Source organism: Pseudorca crassidens, chromosome 12 (assembly GCF_039906515.1).
Source record: "Pseudorca crassidens isolate mPseCra1 chromosome 12, mPseCra1.hap1, whole genome shotgun sequence".
NCBI classification, from domain to species: Eukaryota; Metazoa; Chordata; class Mammalia; order Artiodactyla; family Delphinidae; genus Pseudorca; species Pseudorca crassidens.
In genome coordinates, this window is record NC_090307.1 from 67,834,916 (window position 1) to 67,861,059 (window position 26,144).

The window sequence follows — 26,144 nt, forward strand, 5'->3', positions numbered from 1 at the left end:
TCAAGCCATATAGATGTTTTAAAACTACATGGGGTCTCTCTACCAAGATTTTATGCAAAAAAAAAAAAAGGAACTTCAGAGACCCTGCATTTGTGGAGTAAAAGAATTACATGTAGGGCTTCCCTGGTGGCGCAGTGGTTGAGAGTCCACCTGCCGATGCAGGGGACGTGGGTTCATGCCGCAGTCCGGGAGGATCCCACATGCCACGGAATGGCTGGGCCCATGAGCCATGGCTGGGCCCATGAGCCATGGCCGCTGAGCCTGTGCGTCCGGAGCCTATGCTCCGCAACGGGAGAGGCCACGGCAGTGAGAGGCCTGCGTACCGCAAAAAAAAAAAAAAAAAAAAAAGAATTACATGTCACGAGAGGCTCCAGAGTGTAAACCCACCCTTTCATTAAGGATGTGAAAAAAAATGGATGTACAGAAAGATCGGAATGTCTCATTCAAGTAGCACAGCTATTTAGTAGTAGAAACGAGAAGGATTCTCTGGCACCCTGGCTCCCCCCTGCACAATAACCTCTTTATTCTCTTTGTCAAAGCCAGTTTAGGTTTACTTTTTCCTTTTCAGCTTGATTATCTGACGTGTAGACCAGAAGGAAAGTGTTTTGTATTATTATACTGACTTTGCTTAAATGTACCCTATTTTATCGCCCCTACAAAACAAATGTCACAAATAAGTGTTAAAAGAATTCTGGAGGGCTTCCCTGGTGGCGCAGTGGTTGAGAGTCCGCCTGCCGATGCAGGGGACACGGGTTCGTGCCCCGGTCCAGGAAGATCCCACATGCTACGGAGTGGCTGGGCCCGTGAGCCATGGCTGCTGAGCCTGCGCTCCGCAACGGGAGAGGCCACAACAGTGAGAGGCCCGCGTACCGCAAAAAAAAAAAAAAAAAAAAAAAGAATTCTGGAGAGGGTGTGGAGAAAAGGAACCCTCTTGCACTGTTGGTGGGAATGTAAATTGATACAGCCCCTATGGAGAACAGTATGGAGGTTCCTTAAAAAACTAGAAATAGAAATACCATACGACCCAGCAATCCCACTACTGGGCATATACCCTGAGAAAACCACAATTCAAAAAGAGTCATGTGCCACAATGTTCATTGCAGCTCTATTTACAATAGCCAGGACATGGAAGCAACCTAAGTGTCCATCAACAGATGAATGGAATTCTAAAGCTTTTTAACAGTTAAAACCCTTGGAGATAATCATTGAGGAAAGAAGAAAGGAAATTGAAGATTCAGCAGTACGTGTAGAAAACAAAGAAAAAGCTCCTCATGTATCGGTGACTAAGGAAATAATCTCCTGCAAGTTTATAGTCTAGGCAGTTCATGAGAGCAGAAGCTCACCATCCTTATTGCTCCTCTGTTGAGTTGAATCATGACTGGAAGTAAACCAGTTGCTTAGATTAAATGGCATGAGCCTTTCTAATGCAACGTGAGTATTTCCCAGCACTTATTATAAATTGTTGAGCTCCATGTCAGGGGGAACAAGATTCCTATTCACTAGGAGTTCACCACGTGGTTAAGGGTGTAAGAATTTTACACATGAAATAGCACTTTGTGACAATATATGCAAATATACTAAACTAAGAGCTGGACTAGGGTGTGTGGACAAGTACAGGAAATGTGTTGCAGACCAGGAAAGAGGGTGGTAGTCCATGTTGGGTGGAATTGGAATTGGAGGTCATCCTCATTGATGGGGGTTGGGGGCACTTAAGCCCCAGGACAGAAAGGTGAGGAGAGCCCAAGGGAGGCAGAGGAGCCTGCAGGTGTCCGGGGCTTTATGCTCACATGCTCCTCGGGTGGGTGGGAGTTAGTGATCTCCATTCTCCCTGGCTCTGACATCTAGAGCTTTATGATCCTAAAGAGCATGAACAAGGTGCTGGAGCAGAATGATGTGGCCAAAGGGGCCCCCAAGGGATGTAGACTCTTGGAGTAGATGGTTCCTGCTTGTGGGGAGGGGATGGAATATTGGGGAGCTGAATGAAACAGCAGGGAAGGCCAAGAGCATGAGTGTGACTGTGCAGGGTCTGCTGTGGTCACCTGGAAAGATTCAGTGGCAGGAGTCCATTCTTACCTACAAGGTTATGGTGGTTTTGGGGGGGGGGGGTGTTGGTTTTTTTAATTAATTAATTTTTTTTTTGGCTGTGCTGGGTCTTCGTTGCTGCGAGTGGGTACTACTCTTTGTCGCAGTATGTGGGCTTCTCATTGTGGTGGCTTCTCTTGTTGCGGAGCATGGACTCTAGGCACACGGGCTCCAGTAGTTGTGGCACACGGGCTCAGTAGTTGTGGCTCACAGGCTCTAGAGTGCAGGCTCAGTAGTTGCGGCACATGGGCTTAGTTGCTCCACAGCATGTGGGATCTTCCTGAACCAGGGCTCAAACCCATGTCCCCTGCATTGACAGGTGGATTCTTAACCACTGCGCCACCAGGGAAGTCCCTACAAGGTTATGTTTTAAGTGGTATTAATAATCTTAGATACTACCTTTTGTGTACTATTACACTCTGTAACAGATTCTGTCCTGGTTACATATTAAACAGATCAAACTTTCACAGTCATCCCCTGCCCCAAGTTTTAAAAAGATCATCTTGTTCACTGGTTCTCAACCTCCAATAATACATATACTGAGAATCATTATATGTATTCTATCAGACATCATGCACCTTTACCCCTAAATATTTCAACCTGTATGCCTTAAAGATATTGATATTCTTTTAGAAAAACACACTGCAAATTTTTAAACCAGGAAATTAACTTTGATACAAACTAAGGTTACTAATATGTAACCTACAGACCTTATTCAGATATGACAATTGTCCTACTAACGTCCTTTAAAAGCAAAAGAAAATCCTGAATCATGAAATGCTTCCTTTTTATGAGAAATATTTTATAATTATTGTGAATGTAATTAAGTCCACTGAATTATACACATTAAAATGGCTAAAATGGCAAAATTTATGTCATATATACATATATTTACCACAATAAAAAGTCATTAGTGGGACTTCCCTGGTTGTCCAGTGGTTAAGACTCTGTGCTCCCAATGCACAGGGGCCGGGTTCGATCCCTGGTCAGGGAGCTATATCCCTGCCGCATGCCGCAACTAAAGTTCCCTCACACTGCAACTAAGACCCTGTGAAGCCTAAATAAATAAATAAATATTTAAAAAATAAAAAGTCATTAGTAATATAAGCTGCTTATTTATAATTTCAAGACTATCAATTTATTGCCTTTCTTGTACTATATAAGAGAAACCAAAGTCAAGGAATTCATAATACAGTAATGTGTGTTTTCATATGTAAATAATTATGCATGAGTACACAAGTCGTAATACTGTACTTAAATAATTGTACATACAATGTACGTCGGTATGAATGTGACAGCCATAAATGCAGACGGATGCAGGTATGTTTCATGGCAACTCAAATACAATGAGTAACAACTCAGTAGGTGATATCTTTTCTGAAATGATAAATAGACTTTTTGTAACTATCCAGTTATGTAAAAAGTCCAATCTTCCCTCAATTTACACAGTAATTGCATTCCTTGAAAACCCAGTGATAACAACATTGCAGAAAGTACTTTGGGTTGGTAACACAGAGTTAGGCTCTAGGCTCAGATCATCAAGAACAGGCTTTTCAACAAGACGAATGTCTGGTGAGATGATAAAATACCAAGTTTTGGAGTCTCTGTTTCCCCCAGTCCTGTCGAAGTCCTGTAATCAATTCCCACTAGGCTTCAAAGTCTGATTCTCTAGGAATTCCTCCTCCTGTTGCCAGACCCCCAGGTTGGGAAGCCTGACGTGGGGCTCAGAACCTTCACGCCAGTGGGTGGACTTCCATGGTATAAGTGTTCTCCAGTCTGTGAGTCACCCACCCAGCAGTTATGGGGTTTGATTTTACTGTGATTGTGCCCCTCCTACCGTCTCATTGAGGCTTCTCTTTTGTCCTTGGATGTGGGGTGTCTTTTTTGGTGAGTTCCAGTGTCTTCTTGTTGATGATTGTCCAGCAGCTAGTTGTGATTCTGGTGTTCTCACAAGAGGGAGTGAGAGCAAGTCCTTCTACTCTGCCATCTTGGTTCAGGGCGTCAAATCTAGTCTTTCTTGCTAGAAAATTTTGTTGTCTCTTTTTATTTTTTCTTTTGTAATTTGCAAATTGCGAAGCTAATTTTTTAAACTGGTAAATGTCTCATAGTAAACATTGCTAAATTATTGATGCTTGGTGCAAATATTTCAATTCTCTTTTAATTGTTTTTTGACATGACTTTAATAACAATAACTTTTTCTCTTGTCCATAATTTAAATTTTCACTTAATAAAGTTTGCATTGCATTTCTCATTGCTTTGCATGACATTCTCCCGTATATGCTTTAAGTCATTTGGGATATAACACTAAACCATATTAATGAAATTGACCCCACTCATTGAACTTAAATAAGATGCTGTACAACCATAAATCATGACATATGACCAGCCCTAGTTTTTATTATTTACAATTTATAGTAACTGCTTTGGAATTTATTTTATTAATTTTAAAGAATATGATGTTTCATAGGGAAGTAGCATAAATAGAAGGCAATGGAATAGAATAGCTACTAAGTGCATGGGGTTTTGTAGTCAGGCAGATTGGTTGAAATCTTGGTTCCAATATTGTGGCATCCTCAGGCAAGTCATGTATTGCGACTTACGTTAGCCTCAGTTTTCTCATCTCTACAGTAGGAAAAATAATGTCTACATCAGAGTGTTGTCAGTGAGGCTTAAGTTACATGAAATGAGTCTTATAAAGCATTTAGAATGGTAAGTTGCTCAATAAATGTGAATCCTTTCTACCACCAAAAAAAAAAAAAAATACCAAGTTTTATTTCAAATTTCATGGGGGAAAAAAAGCAACCATCTCCTATTATACACCTTCCAAACCCAAGTTCTACAAAGAAACCTACCTCTAATTCTTCTGATTCTGAATCCTGCCGCCTTATCCTTTGCCCTGACCCCACTCATGCTTTCCTTTCCCTTAGATTCCACGATCCATCTTTATAATCACTCTTTAAGCACATAGCCTCAGTTTCTTTGCCTATCTCCACTTTCATTGAACTCCCCTGGCAAAAAGTCCAACCCTGGTTGAATCCAGCTTCCCTCTGACTCTGTGCCTGTACCCAGAGATTTTATTTCTGTGTTTCTAACATGCTTACATCCTATTTCTCAGGTTTTTGTTTTGGTTTGGGTTTGGTTTTTGATATGAAGCCTGGGAGGATCAGAGCTGAAGAAACACCTGTTGTGTTGAAGAAAGATCAGAGAAGCTGGGAAGCACAATTTGGGGCTATAGGGGTGCCAACAGAGCTGGGTGGACATGACCTTGCATCTCAGCATCCCTCTGCAGGACTCCCTGCTGGCTTCTAAACCTCAACCAATAGTCCTTTTATCTGTGTTTCTTTATGATTTTCTCCCTGGTCCTCTCAATGACTATTCTAAACCATCCACAATGTTTTTACCTCCTGGACCTCTGCCTCTTATCAGAAAACCTCATCTCTCACTTTATCTAGAAAATTTAGGCATGAACCAACCACTCAACCCTCCTCCACCCAAATAACCTTGTTCTTACTTTTTCCCACTACTCTGAGGATGAGGAGTCTTCCTTTTTGTCAAAGGCCAATCCCTTGACCTCTGCCTACTCTTGATCCCATCTCTTCTCAATGCCTCTGGCTATTTGCTTCATAATTACCCTCCTCCCATCATATTTTACCTATTACTTTCTGTTACCCCAAGCATGCTCAAGTATCTTCCTTCCTGGCCATAACTATTCGTCTATTCTGTATCTCCTCTATCTACTAGTCTAGTCTTTATTGTTGTTTCTCTGCTGACCATCATTAAAGAGTAGTCTACACAAGCTATAGTGCAAATATTTCTCACCTTCTGTTCAATCACTCATTATTAGCCTCGATGGTCAGTCCAGTAATTGATCCTCTGAGGATGAGATCTGGCTTCTAAGGTGTTCATAATTGGATTGTAGAGGTGACATGTATACTATAGTAAATATTAGTGACATGTATACTATAGTAAATATTAGTCATCAGTGAAGAGCTAAGTGACGCAGTGCATGTTTCTTTTCCATCCTGACTGTTCCCTCTTTAGTCAGACATATTTTCTGGAGCCATATTCATCACACTGGCCTTGGGATTGGACCTTTATCTGGAGATCTTCATCCTCTCGGCTATCACTGCCATTTGCACAACCACTGGTGAGTCCATTGCATGTTTGGCTCAGTCACGCTACTTCTGCTGATCTCACCCCAACCTGCCATTAGCATCCTCAGTGTTAGCCTTGTCACTGCCATGTAAGGATATCCTTTTATTTCCATTGTGAGATTCAAGCACAGACCCAGAAACACAGCTAGAGCAAAGAAAACAGAATCCTCAGTATTTGGTGTGAGCATCTAATGATGTAGTGAATGGGATGGGGTAATGGTGACTGGGCCCAGCTATGTGTTTGGTACGCAGAGTGGCATTTGGAACCCAGTGTATCATACACATGGGAGGTCAGGATAAAATAGTGGCTTAGACCTGAGACTGGCAAATCTAAGGCAGGGCCCAAATGAATACACGATGCCAAGGCACAGAATCAGGAAAGGAAAATTGGGGCAGTGGGTTGGTTGTAGGAGGAGATGTGTGGTAATAGTTCAAGCAGGCTTTCATGAACCAGATATTTTGGTGTAGCACCTCATGCATACTAACTTATGAAAATTAAACTATACCAGCTCAGTTGGAAAAATAAAGAAAAAGTATAGCTGGAACAATAAAGATAGTCCTGAAGCCATTTTAATACTTTGAGCACATGTTTCAGAGTAAGTGAAAGTTAAGTGCATAAATCTCCTATTTTCAGTATCCATCTTGTTTCCCCATGACACTCTCATGAAGGAAATACCTTGTTGACTGAGACTCTGTGAGCCTAGAGTTGAAAGAGAAGTTTTTGTTGTTTGAACAACACTGCAGCAAAACACAAATCAATGACTGTATCTAGCTCTTAACTAATGAAACAATGAAATATTCTGACACTAGAGCAAAAACGGTTCTTTCCAGTTTTGTTTTGTTTTGTTTTTTTGCGGTACGTGGGCCTCTCACTGTTGTAGCCTCTCCCGTTGCGGAGCACAGGCTCCGGACGCGCAGGTTCAGTGGCCATGGCTCACGGGCCCAGCCGCTCCGCGGCATGTGGGATCTTCCCGGACTGGGGCTCGAACCCGTGACCCCTGCATCGGCAGGCGGACTCTCAACCACTGCGCCACCAGGGAAGCCCTCAGCTACTGTTTTGATAGAGATTTCCTTGAGTGACAGAAGCTCTCCCAGTCTTTTAAAGTTGACTGTGCTGGGGGCCTCCTTCAACTCCTAGCCAGGCTTGCACTGGATCTGACCAAGGTGAAAGCTTAGGGTCTTCTCAGGTCTTTTCTAAGCATGTGTCTTACCCTGGTCATAAATATGGCTTTCTAAATTCCCCATTATATACAGTTGTTTTTGGATGTCTTAATTTCCCAGAGACACTTTCCCCAGATTTTGCCTTAGGCAGTCTGTTGTGTTTTGACAACACAAGAGTCTTTGCAAGTTTGGCTTGCAGTGTTTTCAAGATTTTCCAGTCTGAGTTCAGAGTTAGGTAAAACAGAGCTGTACCTAGTGTCAGTCCTTCAGGTAGCCTCCCAGACAGGTTAGAAGAGGCATACACAATAATTTGTGAATGTGGTCTGCTCTGCTCCCTCTGGAGCTAGGGAAATGGTTCCACACTGGGGACATGAGCTACCCCTACTTTAAAACTGGTGCCAATTTATGACTGGTGCTGCTTTAAAACTGCCACCACACAGCGAGAGGGTAAGGGAAGGGCAGTAAGATTGCCACAAAATCTTCCTACCATTTTGTAGTGACTTTTTCTTGATTCCATGCTTGTTTGGTCGCTATAAACTTTTATAAATCATTTTCCATAATTCTCACAAAATTGGTTCTGACAGTTTCTGCTCATTTTTCTTTCTTTTTTTTTAAACATCTTTACTGGAATATAATTGCTTTACAATGGTGTGTTAGTTACTGCTTTATAACAAAGTGAATCAGTTATACATATACATATGTCCCCATTCTGCTCATTTTTCAATGTTTCTATTGGAGGATGAGAGTTTGGAGTGGCCTACTCCACCGTATTGCAGACATCATCATTTTTATGATCTCTTCCTGATTTCTTTTTCTTTGAAGACTTTTTAAATTCTTTGTCCTTTTTTCCCTAATAGTTTCCTGCTATCTTTTCCTCGTTGATTCGCAGGAATTCTTTGAATAGTCTACCTACCAACTGCTTGCTATTTTTTGTATTACTTCCTCACTTCATGTTCTGCCTACTCTCTTTCTGGAACGTCAAAGAGATGAATGTTGGCCTTCCTGGGTCCATGTCTTCTGAATTTTATTTCACAGTTTCTATCACTTTACCTCTTTTTAGTACGTTTTAGGATAATTCATGGGCTTCATATTTCCATCCACTAAGGTCAGTTCTGTCCATTCTGCTATTTAGCCCATCTTCCAAGTATTCTGTTTCAACAAGTTAAATTTCCCTTTTCAATATCTTTGGGTAGATAGTATAGTACAATATTAACAAACTGGAACTCAGAAGTCAGGACCCTGGTCTTGGAGCAGTCAGAGTTGTGGTGTGAGAATGAGAGACAAGGAATGTAAGTGTGTAAAAACAGCTTGTGCTAACTAACATCGTGGACATGGTGTGAAAACTTGTTCTCTAAAATCATAGACTGAGAAGCTTGGCTATTTGAAATGATATCAGTGAGAATGAAATAGCTCACTCTTGCCTGATGGCTCTGAGTCACACAGGTCACTAACAGAGAAACAGCCTCGCTTTCCAACCCAGGCGCAGAGCTTCAGATAGGGGTCTTCAGACATAATATTCCACATTTAACTTTGAATTTCCAAGATAATGGGAACCCTGGGTCTGTTTCTTAGACCAGCCTGTATATTAACCCCTTTACACACTCTCTCTGTTTTACTTTGAGCCAAACACAGTCTCACCTAAATTTTCCCTAAACTCCACACTTCCTCCAAATCCCATGGTAACTCTATCTCTTCCTCTATTTGGTGAGAAGCTGCACTTCTGCTTGATTGTCTCCCTTGCTGAAGCAAGTTGAATCAACCTAGCTTTGTGGGGCCATAGGTGTGTTCCTGGCTTCAAGAGGGGTCAGAAAGTGATGAAAAGTGGTGTTGGGTTCACTGAGTAGAAAAAAATGGAGTCTGCAAGATGGCTGGACCAGGTGAATGACTATTGAGGAGACAAGAATAGAGACAGAGAGAGAAGAAGAGAGGGTGAAGAATAAGAGAGGGTTAAGAAGAAGGAAGGTTGAGAAGAAGACAGACAGTCTTGTAAGGAAATGGAAATGCAATTCCTGATCAAGAGTCTGTCTGATGGTGCCCTATAGACCTTTGAGACAGCTATGAGAAGTGGATCTGTTCTAATAATGTAGGTGTGGGGTATGGTATGATGAAGTCGGTGCAGCCACAAGAGAAGAGAACCAGGCTTGAAAGGCAGAAGTTTATTATAGTCACAGATCCCAAAGAGGAGGGCACTGCATGCCATGCAGGGCCACAGGGGGAAGCACCACTGTCAGTCAGAAGGCAGAAAGGAGCAAGAGGAAGGCCTAGGCCACAGACTTTATTGGGGTTTCTTCAGGAAAGGCAAGGCAGGGCAGGTAAACAACTTAGGATTGGCCGGTTTGAGTAATTCTGGTGCGCTTTGGGCTATTGAGGTGGTCTCTAATTGCCAAGTACCTGGCCCTGGGATGATTTAGGACAGAAGAAATATTGCCTTGGTGTGTGAGAGTTAGATAAGGAGGTGACTGGTGTATAAACATGATTGGTTGGTCAGTTTATGACAGATGTGATCCAGAACAAGCACTTTGCCATCTCTCCCCAGTCTGCAAGGCCTCCAAATGCCAGAGCATCAAAGTACAGAAAATAGGAAAATATAGTTAATATACTTGACCCTGTGATAAATGCCTATCAAACTGACAAATACAGAATCTAAGAAAATGCAGAACAGGATCTAATCCCCTTACAGATTATATTAGTTTGCTAGGGCTGCCATAACGAAGTACCACAGACTGGGTGGCTTAAACAGCAAAAATTTATTTTCTCACAGTTCTGCAGGCTGGAAGTCCAAGACCAAGGTGTCAGCAGGGCTGGTTTCTTCTGAGGCCTCTCCTTGGCTTATAGATGGGCAGTCTTCTCCCTGTGTCTCCCCATGGTCTTCCCTCTGTGTGTACCTGCATCCTGATCTCCTCTTATAAAAACATTAGTCATATTGGATTAGGTCCCACCCTAGTAATCTCATTTTAACTTAATTACCGTTTTAGGGAGGCTATATCCAAATGCAGTCACATTCTGAGGTACTGGGGGGGGTCAGACTTTAACAAATGAATGCGTGAGAGAAGAGAACACAATTAAGCTTATAGCACAGGTAAAGTTAATTATGCATCTTATGGATTTCCAAGTCATGGGTTCCTGTGGAAAAAATAATCTAAAGTGGATGTCATGCAGCAAAAGGAAACAGAATTACAAACTGAACATATAGGGCCTGAGGGTGAGGGAAGGCAGGTGGGGCAGCGCCTTTGGGTGGCTGGATCACAGAGGTTTTCAACAAAGAGTTAATGAGAAAGCATCTGCTGCTCCCAGGACTCAGGCACCTTGACTCCTGGACTATCAGAAAATAAAGCGAAGCACCAGCATTCTAATTTGAATTTTCTCCAATCTGAAATATCTAGTGTTTAGTTTGACAATTTGGCCTTTGAGTGTGATCTAGGAACGCAGGTCCACTCAAGGACCAACTTCTCTCAAGCTAGGGGTGCCCTAGAACCAGAAAGCATCATTATCCATGTCCTGGGAGTCTTGGAAGAGCCCTCATAGAAGAGCAGAAGCTCCTCTGACAGAAAAAGCTGGCTGGGTCAGGGATGCAATGTGGACCTCGGGGACTGAATAACACTCACCTGAATCCTCCAGAGCTAGTCAAATAATGCTGCCCCATTAACCTCACCCACATCTCCCTAATTCCATCCCCACCAACCCATCAATGCAACGGCATCTCATTCAAACAACTTGGTTCACCGAAATCCAACTTGGAGTTTAGAAGGAGTACTCTTCGGGCTGAGTTTGGGGTAATGTTAAAAAAATCTCTCTCCTGCAACTAAGTACACACATGTTTTTCTCCCAAGGTTTGCCTTCGTGAAGCAGAACAAGCTGTAGCATATCTTTTAGGAAATGGTGATTTCAGTACTAGGAAAAAGTGGGTTCTAGTGAGTTTCAGAGGTAGAAATTTTTTCACGTATACACCAATGCCTGACTCAGTTATATGGAAGTAAGAAATGCTCCCAGGTATGTCAAAGGCCCCAGGACCAACGTCACTCTGCAGACAAGGAGCTTTATCTTCTCATTTTGAAAGATTCCTTTTAAAATGGTCATCCATACTTAAAGAAGCTTTATTCCTGACAGTGCCTGGTTTTTCAGTTCTAAAAACTAGCATTAATGAGCAATCACTCTGCACCATAACACACACCTTCCATCTGAGGAAACGAATAGCTCTTTCCTGCATCCCTGAAATTATTCTAGTATAGTTTATCACTTACTGGGCCCTGGTTACCCAAGTGGTTCAGTCTGTTCTAATGGGACATTGTGCATTGAAGGTAGTTACTCACCTCATGTTTACTAGTGGTTTTCAAGTGGAAATCATCTTCAAACTTTGCTACTTGTTGTTAAACTGTTCAAGTTGTTAGATTCTATTCTCAACTGTCCTGGCTCCTGCTTCCTAATCCATATCTTGTACCAACAAATGCTCACCACAGACAAGCTCAGTATTTGTCTAGAATCTCTAGAAAACAGGAAATCAGGATGTTATGGTTTTTTAATGTTTTTATTTTTTACCAAAGTAATAAATTTTAATCTACAGGACTAAATGCAGCTTAATATTACATCTGCTTGGCATCTTTCATGTATGTATTGCTCATCCTCTTTTCAAAGTGACCTCGTCACACCCAGAGGAGGTAGGTAGATGCTATGAGCACCAAGGTCCCCATTTTTCAAAGAGAAAAATACAGAGTTGAGACAAAATAATTTACCACAATATATATAGTGAATCATTGACAAGGTCAGAAACAGAATCTAGGACAATCTAGATACTTTATGATGCTCCATCCACTAGCTTTCAATCCTCTCCCTTTATCCTCTCAAAGCTCAAAAATATCACAAACTCCCCACAAAACTGAGTACTCTGAGTAATACTAGCCATGTGAAATTCTCCACTTTTCCTTGTTTTCTGCCTAGCTTAAGGGGAGTATGAGGGCACATCAAATGTTTTCTTTTCCTTTCACAAGAAGAAGCCATTCTTTACCTGTTGAACCATTTTTATACCCAAGGAACCACTCTCAGCTCTTTTCTAAGCTAGCCTGAAATCAGTCAATACTAACATCATGACTTCCACAGGATTATATTACAATATGATTAAGATTCCACAGGTGGAACTAAAAGAAATAAATTAATTAAATTTAATTTTAATTTAAAACATTTCTCCCTAGGAAACAGGTAAAACAAGAAATAAAAGTGTTGAGTGCTACCACCTGGAACAGAGACCACCCACCCCAAACTTGGTCAATGGATGACCACCAATCAAGACACTTAAGAAAAGAAGAGCTGTGGTCACATGAACTCACAGGGAGGAGGATCTCTGGCTAAAAGTTTCAGTGTTTCAGGAGAGTGCAGCTGCTTTGAGATGACAGATGCCCCCAAGAGGCATATGTGCTCTATTTTGTGACACTGAGTCAGTTACTAAGCCTGTATGTCAATATCAGCACCATGAGGAAGAGGAGCCTCTGAAAAATGCACCCCAATTCATTATAGTCACCAGAGTGTGTACTCTGTGCAGCCATAAGTTTAACCAAAAATAAAACAAGCATTTATTAACAAATACCCACATCATTCATTCAGTCCACAAACATTACTGAGTGGCTAAGAGAGTCCAGGCACAGGAAATGCTAAAATGAATGAAATCTCAAAACAAAGAACTGACAATGGACACTTTTAAGAAAACCAGAAAATCCCCTTGACTCGGAATTATCTGCTCTCCCCGCTGGCCTGAGGCTGGAGCCTAGGTCCCTCCCTTTGGTGTTAGTACTGCCATGTCCAGGCCCCTCCTTCAAAGAGCAAACACCCAGGACAGGGACCCCATCAAGTTCACATCCTCAGCTTCAACGTGTTCATCAGTTTATCAGATTGATCTTTCCTGTGCCAGGAAAACCTTGACTGGGATATCATGAGGCGGGGGAGATTTTTCTTTTAAAAAAAAAATGAAGGGGGAAGTTAGATAGGGAAAGTGGTAGGAACCAGGGAGACCACAACTCTTAACATAATATTCAAGGGTCACAAACAATGTTGACGTGCTGAATCTACCTGAGACAAACTTGCATCAGACATCATGGGCTTCTGTTTCTTAGTCTGCCTTTTCCTAGACATCAGACTGCCTTTTCCTAGACATCAGACTGAGTGGAATTTCCTTCTGCAGCTCCGATATGTACAGATGATTGTATCACACTGGTCTCAAATACAAGTTAACAGCAAAACAGCAATTTTTCTCTAGCTAGCCTGTAATTACAAATGTACACATTTATCAACTGGGCAAACTTTACAACTAGCTGGTGTCCCTTCAACACTGCAGAACGGGATTAAAAGGAGACAGAATAAAGATCCCAGCCTTCACAAGCACAGCCTGCAGCAGAAGGCAGGACTCAGGCAAAATACCCATGACAGAAAACGGCCACGGTCAGCAGGATAATGCCATTGATGTTCACTATCGTCCTCCACAAAGGCTTCTCCGAGGTGTCTGTCATCTTCAGCTTCATGGCTGCCTCCTCTTCCTTTGTCATTTTGGGACCCTTCTGCTGGTCCAGACCACAAAACAGGTCATAGGCCCGCCTGAAGCATCCTTTTTTCTCCTCAGGAACTTCTGTTTCAAGGGCAAAGCATAAAAGGATTGTTGGATACAGAAGCAGGAGGCACCAGAAAAGGTTTCCAGGGGAGATGCCATTCCATGAAACATCTGCCATTTTGCAGACATTTCCCAGTTTTCTTGTTTGCAAGAATGAAAATGGTACAAATTTATGTTTGTATAAACATAATTATAAGATGATGTTAATAGATGGATTCTACATCCTTATGATCAGCTTGCCTACGTTTTATCTCTGTTGGGCCCAATGTAAATACATTTTAATTTAGAACAGTCAGAATCAAACAGGAAATAATAGTTTATGAGAGAGAAATGTTAACAATTGGCTGGGGACTGTGACGTATGAAGAACATGGAAAACCCACCTCCCAAACACAGAAACTCATGTCTGTTTGCTACATCACTGAAAAGCAATGAGATTGGCATGACTCAGGAGTGCACTGGCTACACCTGGAAACTCCAAGGCTTCACAACAGATCCAGCCATGTGATAAGGATTGGTCTGAATAGTCCCTGATACAAGGCAGCAGTGATCAACACTTCCGGGGCTTAAGATCTGATACTGCTGTGTCGAACCATTCAACTGACCTTGCCATTCAAAGTGAATGCCCACCAAGGGAACTAATTCTGTCTGCTGAGCCCAGGTGTGGCATTAGAGGTAGGCAGACCTGGGTTAGAATCTCAGGTTTGTGACTCACTAGATACAAAATCAAGCCCACTGTGTTTTCAGCACCATGGTCAGGGACCACTGCTCTCCACTCTCCCCGTTCTAAGAATCACAGACTTACTGAATTGGAAAGAACCTCAGTGGTCAAGCACATACATGTGTCAGAACTGGAACCAAAACCCAGCTTTATGGCCTTCTTTTTTTTGCTTTTTTGAATTTTATTTTATTTATTTTTTTATACAGCAGGTTCTTATTAGTTATCCATTTTATACATATTAGTGTATATATGTCAATCCACTTTATGGCCTTCTTAATTCACCTCTCATATTCAAGTATACGTAAAGTTGGATAAATAACACCTTCTTCATTAATAAGATTTCCTGAGAGAGTGCCCAGTGTGTAGTAGGGGTTAGGAAGTGTTAGTCCCCTTCCATTCCCTCTCTTTTCTCTCACACACATAAAAAAGATAGACAAACCTCCTTGTACCCCTCCATTTCAGTAAACTCTACCAAAATAGGAGAATGGGGAGGGATTAGCAAGGAGTTGGGCTCACTAACCAGCCCAAGTGAGAAATGCCTGGTTATCTGGGTCAATAAAAAGTTGGGTGGCCTTGAGAAAGTCTCATTTTCCTCATCTGTAAAATTGGAAGACTTACACTTGCATTATATGCCTTATAAGTATGATGCAGTGCTAAAATGTATCACTAGACTAAAGTATTCATAATTAAAATGTTATGATCATATCAATATCAGTCATGATGACAATGGTGCTGGTGGTGATGATATGGGGATGATGATGATGCAGCTGCAAGTTTCCTCATGCTGCCATTTCTCAGAGAATGTTGAGGGTCACACCTATTGCCTGCAAAAGCCCTCAAGAGATCTTCATTTTTTGAACTTTAATAGGGCAGAGTGTTCAGTCTGATTTCACCATGAGTTCAAGAAACAACAGAATTCAAGTGCTGCCAGGAACCTCAGAAGTCACTAAGCCAGTTCTCTAGTCAGTGTAGGAGTCTCCTCTATGGCACCCCTGTTAGATGCATACTTGCTGCCCACCCCTTTCCAGACAAACACAGTTAGAAAACTCTTCCTTAAGTATCAGTAATGACGGTGATAACTATAGCCAATTCTTATAGTGGAGGATTATGCTTATAGTGGAGGATTATGCTATGAAGTGTAGCCTATCATTTAGAATACTTTTGTGAGGAACTTGACCTTTAGAAAAATGGAATCTCTTGCCCAGGGTAGTAAGTAGAGAATTCAGGATTCAACCTCAGTTCTCCCCAAATCCAAATACCACACAGTTTCTGCACTATCCTGCCTCCATACTTCAAGTTAAATTGGAAGAGTTCTTTCCACCCATCTGTCTTAAGCCTTCCCTGTGGTGCAGAGCTAATCTCTTCTTCCACATTAAAACATGCAAAATATGCCTCATCCATGTTCCTTTCAAATCTGATATTCTCACTCAATGTGGAGACATTTTGAGGGGTGGGAGAAGTAGGGGGCATGTTCACACCTGCCTGTCCCAAGGAAGCAGGAAGGGGCAGCCTTTTTCAATACCATGGTCAGCTGCCTATGGCTCTAGGTTCCTTCCAGCACTTGCAGGGTTACATTTCAGAACTGAGAGGTCTTTAGAGATCTCAGAGCAGACTACATCGGAGCTGGGACCATAGGCAAAGCCTCTCCCTTCCTGGGCCTCAATATCCATGTCTGTAAAATGAGGTGATAAGACCAAACAATCTCTAGGGCCCTTTCCAGAGCTAGTTCTATGAGTTTCCTGATGGCCAGATTCAGACCTTGTTGTGCAGCATCCATGCTCCCCTTCAGATGGAGTGATGAGACCTCCAGCCCAGTACCAGGTAAAACACATATGACCTTGTGCTACCACGCTTCTGCACACTGCACATCACCACAACCATCCTCCATGTGTGCACCCCTCCCATCTAGGGAGGAAAAGCTGCAACATAGAAGTTGAGGAAAGCATTGCTCTATGATCAGGATAAGTCTCTTGGCATTGCCTAAGAATTATCTTACTGGACTTCCAGGGAAATTTGATTTTTTAAATATGATGTGGTAAGCCGGTAAGACACAAGACCCTACGAGCCTCTATCCCATCCCCCTGATATCACTAGAACTGACCATAGCTTTGGTTCTAACTTCTTTCAGCTCACAGGCTATGTCGGAAGAGTCCTGAGCCTTCCCTTGTCCCTAGCCAAGCCCCAAATCAAGTCAGGGTGGCATGTATCTCACCCACGCTTACTCACTGAGCACTAAAAACCAGGGACTGAAGAGCTGGGATGATTTGGTATCCCCTTCCTCCCCTTGACCAGACCTTGAGTAAACTACTCAAAACCCACTTATCCATCTCACCCCACACCCCACTCCTCACTCCCCTCTAGTAGAAAGATCTGAGCTTTGATGAGGCACTTAGTGAAGGCTTCAGTAAGGTGGTCTTGCTGTTGGAGGAGTAACTCTTTAGGGCTTAGGAATAGGCTCTGAGCCACAAATCACCTGTTTCAATGGTCTCCTCTGAGGTTTCTTGAATGTCCTCCTCTTCTGCATCCAGGTCAATACGCTCCTCTTTGCTGTTACGCAGGCTCCAGCACAGGCGGTAGAGCTGTGGAGAAAGCAGAACAGGTTAGCAGAAAGATCCAAACAGTGTCTTGGGCCAAGAAGTTGAGAGAACAAAGAGATGTATATCAAGAAAGGAAAAGGAATGTGGCTCTCAATACCATAAAGAACACAGATAACAGTTCCCATCCACAGCACTATCTCTAAATATGCTGGGAATGTGGATATAAATCTTACACACGTGCACACCAGCCCCTATGCTATGTGCATATTCAGAGGCTATGAGACTGCCTTGAACATAGAAATGTTTTGAATGAATGATCTCTTGTTACATATGATAAGTGAATTTGTTCCATTTAGCACCTGTGCTGGGAAACAAGGCTAGACACCCATTTATCTAGACCAGCAGTGTAAGATCAGGTTTTCTGTACTATATTATGGGGGGAGAATTGTAGACTCATAAGCCATTTAGAACAGGGAACAGCTGGAGGTGCAGTTTCTATTGACATAAAACCAGAAACTACTTTACTTCAAGAGGAAGCATGGAATTAAATGTGTTTGGGGCTACAATACTTTCAAAAACTGAGACATCAAGAAGCAATTAATACAACATAAAGTGAGCCTGTGACAGATTTGGCCACTAACCATGATGGCGGTTCTGCTGCTATAAAAGCAATATTTGTTTGATATTAAGGTTGGTCACAGTTTTGAAAATTTGGCAGTGAGACTGAAGGTCTCTCAGGGATTCCGTAAGCCCTGTATTTGTCCACGCACCAGAAAGGGATAAACAAAACCCTTTCTCTTTCTCTACAGACAAATGCGATCTTGGGTTAACTCTCTAGCTCTGTTCCTTGGAAAACTGAAAAGGATAGAATGTCACCTGTGCTGGGTTATCAGACTATATTGCTTATGGTAAAAATGACCCATAATTGGTAATCTTCATCTGCATTGGGAGGGCTGCGAACATACCCTAAACCAAGGGTGACATCTAGAGTTAAAGAAGAGTACTTGCGATTTTTAAAGTCTTGAATCAATTAGACTTTGATACTATTTGAAATTTCTTAAATTCTATGGGCAACTGTTTGGAGGCTTAATTGGGAAAAAATAAAGGGTAAATCATACTTCAGATTTCCGTCAACGTGGTGATTTTTATAACCAGGTATGTCCCTTGCTGGGACCCCTGGAAGCTATGACCAGGAGATTGTTACAAGAAATATGTGTTGCTATCTGGGGCATAAGCATCCAAGCCAGGGTGACCCCTGTGCCTGCCCATGTGATCTCATTCCCTTGTACCGAGCTGTCATTTGGGGAGCAGGATCCAGAGAATAGCCTCTGGAGTGAAATGAGGCCTGCTGTGAGGACTCCTGCTGAAGACACACTCTTAACACTGCTCTACTGGGAAACCATGTTTTCTGTCCTGTATCCTTCTACATGACACCAAAAGCAAGGATGGCCTATTTTAGTCATGTGAGTTGGTGACGTCTGATTGAGCCAAAGGCAACCAAGATGGGTGTTGCAGCATGAACATGAAACCAGGGCAGGACAGGTCTCCCAGATGGATACTCACATGCACATCTGGAATGGGCTTGGTGAAGAGGGAGACAGCCAGGATGATGATGAGAGAAATGACAAAGAGGATGATGGCAAAGTACAAGTAGTGTACACCACAGATAATTGTGGGACAGTTGCTGGGCTCCATGCAGCTCCCAGTTCCATAGGCAAACTCAGCAATCATACGGGACACCCCAATCACAAATCCAATGATCAGTCCCCAAAAGGCTCCCTGTGAAAGAAAAACCAGGGTTAAGAAACACTGTATACAGAAAACAGCTGCACATTCACTGTGGGGACAGAGGCAAAAGAATAACAGTGAGAGAAATGAGAGCTCCAGGCTATCTAAAACGGAAACAGTGGAGTTCAGAATACGGCTAGGAATGTTACATCAGGCCTTCAGTGGTTGCGTTTACCACGTTTCAGTAATGTGATTTTACGTAAGTCATAAAACAAGGATTCCCAAGATAATGGAGTAAAGTGTCTAATAACTGGTTAGAATAGCAACCTAAGGCCTTAATTCCCTTTAACTTTAAAAATAATTTGAATTTCTCTACCTGCAGCTACTTTTACCATCAGCCTCCAGATTTAGGCACATTCAGATGTACACCAATTACTTGTGAAGTAATTTGTATTCCTTGAAGACATGGAAAAAGAAATTGGGTCTTTTGGGGACAGAGGAGAAAGGAATTTTCCATCACCCCCTTTTATAGATCCAAAGTCACTGTTTTTAATTTGAGAACATAAAATTATACTGTGTGTTTTTACATTAAATTTTGGGTTTACATATTAGAATTATGGAAAGCCCTTAAGAGACTAGGAACATTAGGGGACAATTTTTCAGGTTTTTAAAAAAACCCTTTCTTTCCTCCCTCCCTCCCTCTCTTCCTTCCTCCCTCCTTTCCTTCCTTCTTTCCTTCCTTTCAGTCAGTTCTCACCTAGAGGACAAGGTCTGAGTCTACAGGTCATATTTTAAGAGGACCAATGACAAAGCAGAGTGAGCACATAGAAGGGTGGCCAAAAGGAGGCTTCGTGATTTTGTCAAGTGTTGGTCTGAACAGCTCCTTTGCTAGCCATCTGTACCCCGACACTGTATATTACAGGTGTGCTAAATTACCAGCTATTCTTTAAACGTGTCATGTATGTTCATGTCCTGTCTCTTTGCACAGGTCATTCTCTCTACCTAGGAGGGCACAGGTTCATCCCTTCCTGGGAACCTTGCCCTAGCTGGAAGGTCTCCTCTCCTTCTGCCTAGACAGAACTGGGTGGGTGCATCCTCCTTGCTGTGGCTGCAGCACTGTGGACACACCTCCACACCAGCACCGACCACACTGCCATGTAATCATGCATTCGCTCCTGTCTCCCCATCTGAACTGGGAGCTTGCTCAGAGAAGGAACCAGGATTCATTCCCTGCGTGTTGCTAATGCCTAGCCCTATGCTGGCATCTGGAAGTGTCTGCTGGATGAATAAATGAATAAGGAAGAAGAAAAAGAGGTCCCGTTTGTCCCTCATACACTTTTTCAGTAAAAAATTTATTTCTTAATTTTAGTTTGTGTGAATAGTATTGATAAAACTCGCTAGGTTTTCCTTTTCTTTTGGCAATTAGTCTGCTCTTATTCCTTTAGTCTCTATTCTCAAGAGGCTCTTGAAAAATCTGGGGGACTTCCTTGGCAGTCCAGTGGGTGGGAATCCACGCTCCCAATGCAGGGGGACTGGGTTCGATCCCTAGTGGGGGAACTAGATCCCACATGCATGCCGCAATTACAAGTTTGCGTGCCGCAACGAAGATCCCGCGTGCTGCAACTAAAACGCAGCAACAGCCTAAATTAATTAATTAATTAAAAGTAAAAAAAAAAAAAAAACAGTTAGTGTAGCTTAAAATTTATTAAAAAGAAAAAAAGAAAAATCTGGGATCCTTTGAAATTTTCCTCAAGACTTGGTCACCCCTCAGCAAACAGAGTGCGAGATGAGTCCTGAGAATCACTTTGCAGTCTCTGTGTGCTACTCTCCAGAGACTCTGGGCCAGGGCTTCTCACCCTCAGCACTGTGACATTTGGGCTGGATAATTTTTTGTTGGGGGAAGTGGGGTAGGAGGGTGTCTTGTGCATTGTAGAATGTTGGTCTCTACCCACTAGATACCAGTAACATTCTCCAAATCATAACAATCAAAAGTGTTCCCAAATGGGAATTCCCTGGCCATGCAGTGGTTAGGATTCCGTGCTCTCACTGCAGAGGGCCCTAGTTTGATCCCTGATCAGGGAACTTTAAAAATCCCACAAGCTGCACGGCGTGGCCAAGAAAAAAAATGTTCCAAAATAATGAAATAAGGGCTTCCCTGGTAGCCCAGTGGTTAAGAATCTGCCTGTCAATGCAGGGGACACGTGTTCAAGCCCTGGTCCGGGAAGATCCCACATGCCGCGGAGCAACTAAACCCATGCGCCACAACTACTGAGCCTGCACTCTAAAGCCTGCGAGCCACAACTACTGAGCCTGCGAGCCACAACTACTGAAGCCCTCGTGCCTAGAGCCCATGCTCTGCAACAAGAGAAGCCACCACAATGAGAAACCTGTGCACCGCAACAAAGAGTAGCCCCCACTCACCGCAACTAGAGAAAACCCACATGCAGCAATGAAGACCCAACACAGCCAAAAATAAATTAAATAAATAAATTTTTTAAAAAAATAATGAAATAAGAGAATGTTGCATTTATGATGTGAAAATTAGTCATCTCATTTCCTAATTAAAGAGATGAATTTAGTGCACCATTAAAAGAAATGTTCCCAATACAGTAGTTATTGGGTGTTTACATACCCAAAAAGCACTCCCTTTAATAACTTGGAATACTTCTGAAGTTAGTTGAAGAGTGGTTATAAATAACTGCCAAATAAAGGAGAACAATGCTAACAAAATGTGTTTATTCCTTTCAGAGTGTCATAGACATGGACATAAAGATATATAGCTATATCTCCTACCAAGGAAATCAAAATAGTAGGATAAACTGAACCTTTCCTTAAGGAATTTTGAAATGTAGGTAATAATCTGGATTTGGGGTATCAAAGCAATTTCTGTTTGACCAAAATTTTAAAATATGAAATATAATTTTAAAATGTTCACAGATACGAAAAAAAAATGTTCCAAGACATCACCAAATATCCCCTGGGAAAGGGAAAAATTACCCCCAGTTGAGAACCATGACAATCTATTCCAATTCTTAGCCTTACTTTTGTTTTTAATATTTATTTATTTGGCTGTGCTGGGTCTTAGTTGCGGCACGCGGGATCTAGTTCACTGACCAGGGGTCGAACCTGGGCCCCCTGCATTGGGAGCTTGGAGTCTTAACCGCTGGACCACCAGGGAAGTCCCTAGCCTTACTTTTTGAAAGCTCTGGTCCATTGCTGAACTGAGTCTGCTTGCGGCCCACTGCAATACCCAGTTGGGCTTCTAGCCACACTTTCCTTACCTGAATATTAGAAATCTCCCAGTGAACCAGTTTCTGTCAATCCCTATTGAAACGTATTCCAAGATGTGTGCCAATTTCCCTAACTTTCCAAGATCACTTGCAGGTTTAATTCTGATCTCTCAAGGCCACTTATCCATGCACCCAGTTTTGTGTTCCCAGCAAATCTGGACTATGTTCCTAATGGCAAATGACAAAGGAAGAGAGACACGTGTTGTGATTCACACACCTCAACTCTGGGTCACTGCAGTGAAGTGTTTCCCTGATATATATCTGTCTCTGTCCTATTGAGAGAAAGGGGTTGTCTAACCAAAAATACATCATTGTTTATATTGTTTCAGACAGTCAGCTACATAGTCAACACCCCTACCCCTTCCCAATCCTTCCCAGGCATAGAGATGGTTGGATACAGAGACACTGAGCAACATCCCAGTCAGAAGCCTTATCCAAAGGCATTCTTTTCGTGGTGCTTCAAAATCTGCAACGTTGCCCCACTGATGGCCCAAATTCTTCAGCCTGGCTTTCAAAGGGACTGTGCCTAGTCTAACCTTAACCTGCCTTTCCAGCTGAGTCTTCCATTATCCACACACACAAACTCTCTCAACAGGTGAGATTCCTGACAGTCCCTCATCCCTATCCTGCTTGAGTATCACTACTTAGTCCTTCACTGGGCCCTGAAAAGTGCTGGCTGGAAAATCTAGCTCACTGCCGAACCAAGGAGGTAGCCTGTGCTAGAACTTCCTCTGGAGCTGCTCACCCAGGGGCTACAAACTTCCCAGGGAGAGCCATGCAGTTGGGTCAAAATCACCAGGAGTGGATGGAAAACATACATCATTAGTTGGGAATTAATTTGGAACCTGCAGCAAAGAGAAGAGGGAAGTCCGAGAGAATGTGAACCCAGGAGAGTCCCATGGTCCCTGGAGGATTTTCCATATAAACCCTCAGCAGCACATTCATTCCTGCTTAAGATCTCTGGGAAACAGAATCCCTCCCAGAGAATATACAAATCCAGATGGGAATTTCTGTTCCAGAATGATTTTTCTAGACATGTATGATACCTACCTGCTCATTGACTCTCTTGCAGAAAATAGCAAGCAGGAAGACAGCTGCAATGGGTGGTCCCAAGTAACTGGTGATGGACTGGATGTAATCAAAGAGCTGCCCACTTTGTGCTGACTGCACAATGGGGACCCAGGCAATGCTGATGCCAATCAGCACCAGCATGAACAACCTGAAATCAAAGCCCCCACAATAGGGTGTCAATAAATGCCTCCACATGAATAAATATATATCACTGTGTATATATATATATATATATATATGTGTGTGTGTGTGTGTGTGTGTGTATAACTAGCAAATATAGATGTACACATAAAAATATATAGATAGATAGATAGATATAAAGTTTTATATGACCACAGCAAGGAAAAATAATTAGCAAATTCACTGAGACTCTTTTCTTCTGTATTCTGCTTCTTCAGGAAAATCTTCTTCACCTGTAAGTAAAATGCACTTGATTTTCAATAGTAAAGTAGACCCAGTAACTACCAGGAGAGAATCCCACTTTGAGAGGCAGTGGAGTATAGGAACAGAGGTATGGACCTTGGAGCCAGCTCTCCTTTTTTTTCCTTTGGCCACGCCACGTGGCTTGCAGATCTTAGTTCCCCAACCAGGGATTGAACCTGCACCCTTGGCAGCGAGAGCACGGAGTCCTAACCACTGGACCACCAGGGAATTCTCTAGCTTTCCTCCTTTTGAGTTTCACTTCAAGTCCTGAACAGATTGGAGGGTTCCTTATAACCTCTGGATTTAAATAGAAGGAAGGCTGTGATTCTCTTATCTCTCCTACCTGAATTTAAGGCAAGAGTCTTAAGCTAACCTTTGCGGGGCAGTGTTTTCACTTACATATTTCTCCCTCTAAAATGCCCTTCCCACTGCCTCCCATTTACCCAACTCTTATCCGCCATTTTGGATGCTGCTCCCCCAGGAGCCTTCCTCAGCTACTGCATGGTGCACTCATCTATCCCTTCTCTGAGCCCTTGATTGCTCTTACAGGTGCCACAGCAAAGTTTGGAATTGTTTCATGTAACTGTAAGTTCATCTAGGACAAGGACAAACCCCTGGGCAGCAGTCATTGGATGCACAAAAAATATATGAGCCCCAACATAATCTCAGGCCAAGAGGTCCAGCCCTGAGCAAAGCAACAAAATGGTTTTCTTCCCATGTTGCTTCTTGAGCCTTATAAATAGCAGAAAAACACCAGTAAACTTCTTTCTAAGGAAAACCCAGTCAGGGTAACTGTGCTGCTTCCGGTGAAGCAGAGTGGTGGACTCTGGCCCAGTGGTCAGACCTCCCCTGAGTGCCAGGTGTCTCATCTCCTGAAAGTGGCCTGCCATTTTCCTTTCCTTCCTTTGCCCTAATCTTGCTCATGAGATTTATGAGGTGGCAGCATTCCCTGGGAACCTTTCCCTTGACAGACATCCCAGGGACTTTTTCCACCTCCCCTGAGGAGGTTGGCCTGCCTTAGCCCCATGGAGAGACACAGCAGAGCTTCTGCTAATCCTCTATCCAGAGCATCTGCTCCATGATAATCGGGATAATGGGCACACCTGACCCACGGATTAATGCTTACTGCATTCAGTATCCTGTTGTGCCCATTACAAGCGTGCACATAGCCTGGTATTTTAGACTTTACAAAGCATGTTCACAAGCGTAATATCACCAAATCCTCACAATGGTCCTGAAAAATGTTACAGCAAAGGGTCAAGGTACTGGAGGCACCTGGGTCTAAAAGAAGTCCAGTGAGGAGAGCTGCAGTGTGGAGGGCTGAGAAAGAAAGTGTGGGACAGCATAAAGGGCCTTGGACAAGGACTCAGTTGGCCGTGGGTTCCAGTCCTGCCTCTGCTTCCTGATTTGGGCAGCACAAGCCTCATCTTGTTTATTGATAAACTGAGGTTAGATTCAATGATCTCTGATGTCATTTCCTGCTTCAGAAGGACATTGTTTGATGCTCTCTAATTTAAAGTTAAATGCCACTGAAAGCAAATATAACTTGCCACAGAGGTTACTCCCATTCTACCCAGCATGTACCAATCTTCCCCAGCTTGAGGGAAACTCTCTGATCATTCAAGCTTTCTATGGTGCATGACAGGGGGAGCTGAACTTACCTTCCTGCAATCATGAGCTCTTTCTCAGATGCTCTCTTCCGGATCTTGGTGTAGATGTCCATAGTGAAGAGGGTGCTGGCGCTGTTGAAGATGGAGGTCAGAGAGCTCATGAGAGAGGCCAACATTACTGACAGCATCAGGCCTCGAAGTCCTGAAAGAAAAGGAGGTTCTGAGTGGTACATGGAGAACCTCAGCTCTTTTGTGCTTGGAAAGTGTGAAGACTTAGAAAGTTTTTTGCCTTCTTACAGCACACCATATTCTCTGATTTATCTCTCCAGAAAGATTAGAACTTTAAGGAATGGACTGTAGCTTAAAAATACATTGTAAGCCCACAGCAGTCAATAAAGAGCTAGGGACAAAATACACATGAGGTAAATGCTTTGCTGTTGGGTGATTGATGGTGGTGGCGGTGATGGTGGTGGTGGTGATGGTGTTGTGTGTGTGTGTGTGTGTGTGTGTGTGTACGTGTTTCCATCTGAGCAGACTTTTACAAGGTCTCTCACTCAAAAGATTAATGATAATGAAGAAATAGTTAAACTAGGATTCAAAAGACAAGGTTTCAAGAAAGTGAAAAGACAGCCCATAGAATGGGAGAAAATATTTGCATATATCTAATAAGGGTCTATTATACAGAATACATAAAAAATTCCTACAACTCTATAATAAAAAGACAAATAACCTAATTTAAAATGGGCAAAGGACCTACATAGACACTTTTCCAAAGA

The 26,144-nt window shown here is 42.6% G+C and overlaps 1 protein-coding gene and 1 long non-coding RNA gene across 2 annotated transcripts in view; one reads left to right on the top strand and one right to left on the bottom strand.

The window, feature by feature from the left end:
- LOC137203627 (uncharacterized) overlaps positions 1-13,040 on the top strand; it is a 29,397-nt gene extending 16,357 nt beyond the window's left edge. The window contains exon 3 of the long non-coding RNA XR_010933208.1: positions 12,584-13,040. This is a non-coding gene — a long non-coding RNA (uncharacterized lncRNA). The remainder of the gene's footprint in view (positions 1-12,583) is intronic.
- A 108-nt stretch (positions 13,041-13,148) lies between these two features.
- Positions 13,149-26,144, bottom strand: part of SLC5A1 (solute carrier family 5 member 1) — a 54,563-nt gene continuing 41,567 nt past the window's right edge. Inside the window, exons 11-15 of the mRNA XM_067700130.1 lie at positions 25,420-25,570; positions 23,315-23,483; positions 18,810-19,025; positions 17,183-17,288; positions 13,149-14,007 (exon numbers count right to left, since the gene is read on the bottom strand). Coding sequence (XP_067556231.1) covers positions 13,790-14,007; positions 17,183-17,288; positions 18,810-19,025; positions 23,315-23,483; positions 25,420-25,570 — 860 coding nt within the window. The 3' untranslated portion in view covers positions 13,149-13,789. The remainder of the gene's footprint in view (positions 14,008-17,182; positions 17,289-18,809; positions 19,026-23,314; positions 23,484-25,419; positions 25,571-26,144) is intronic.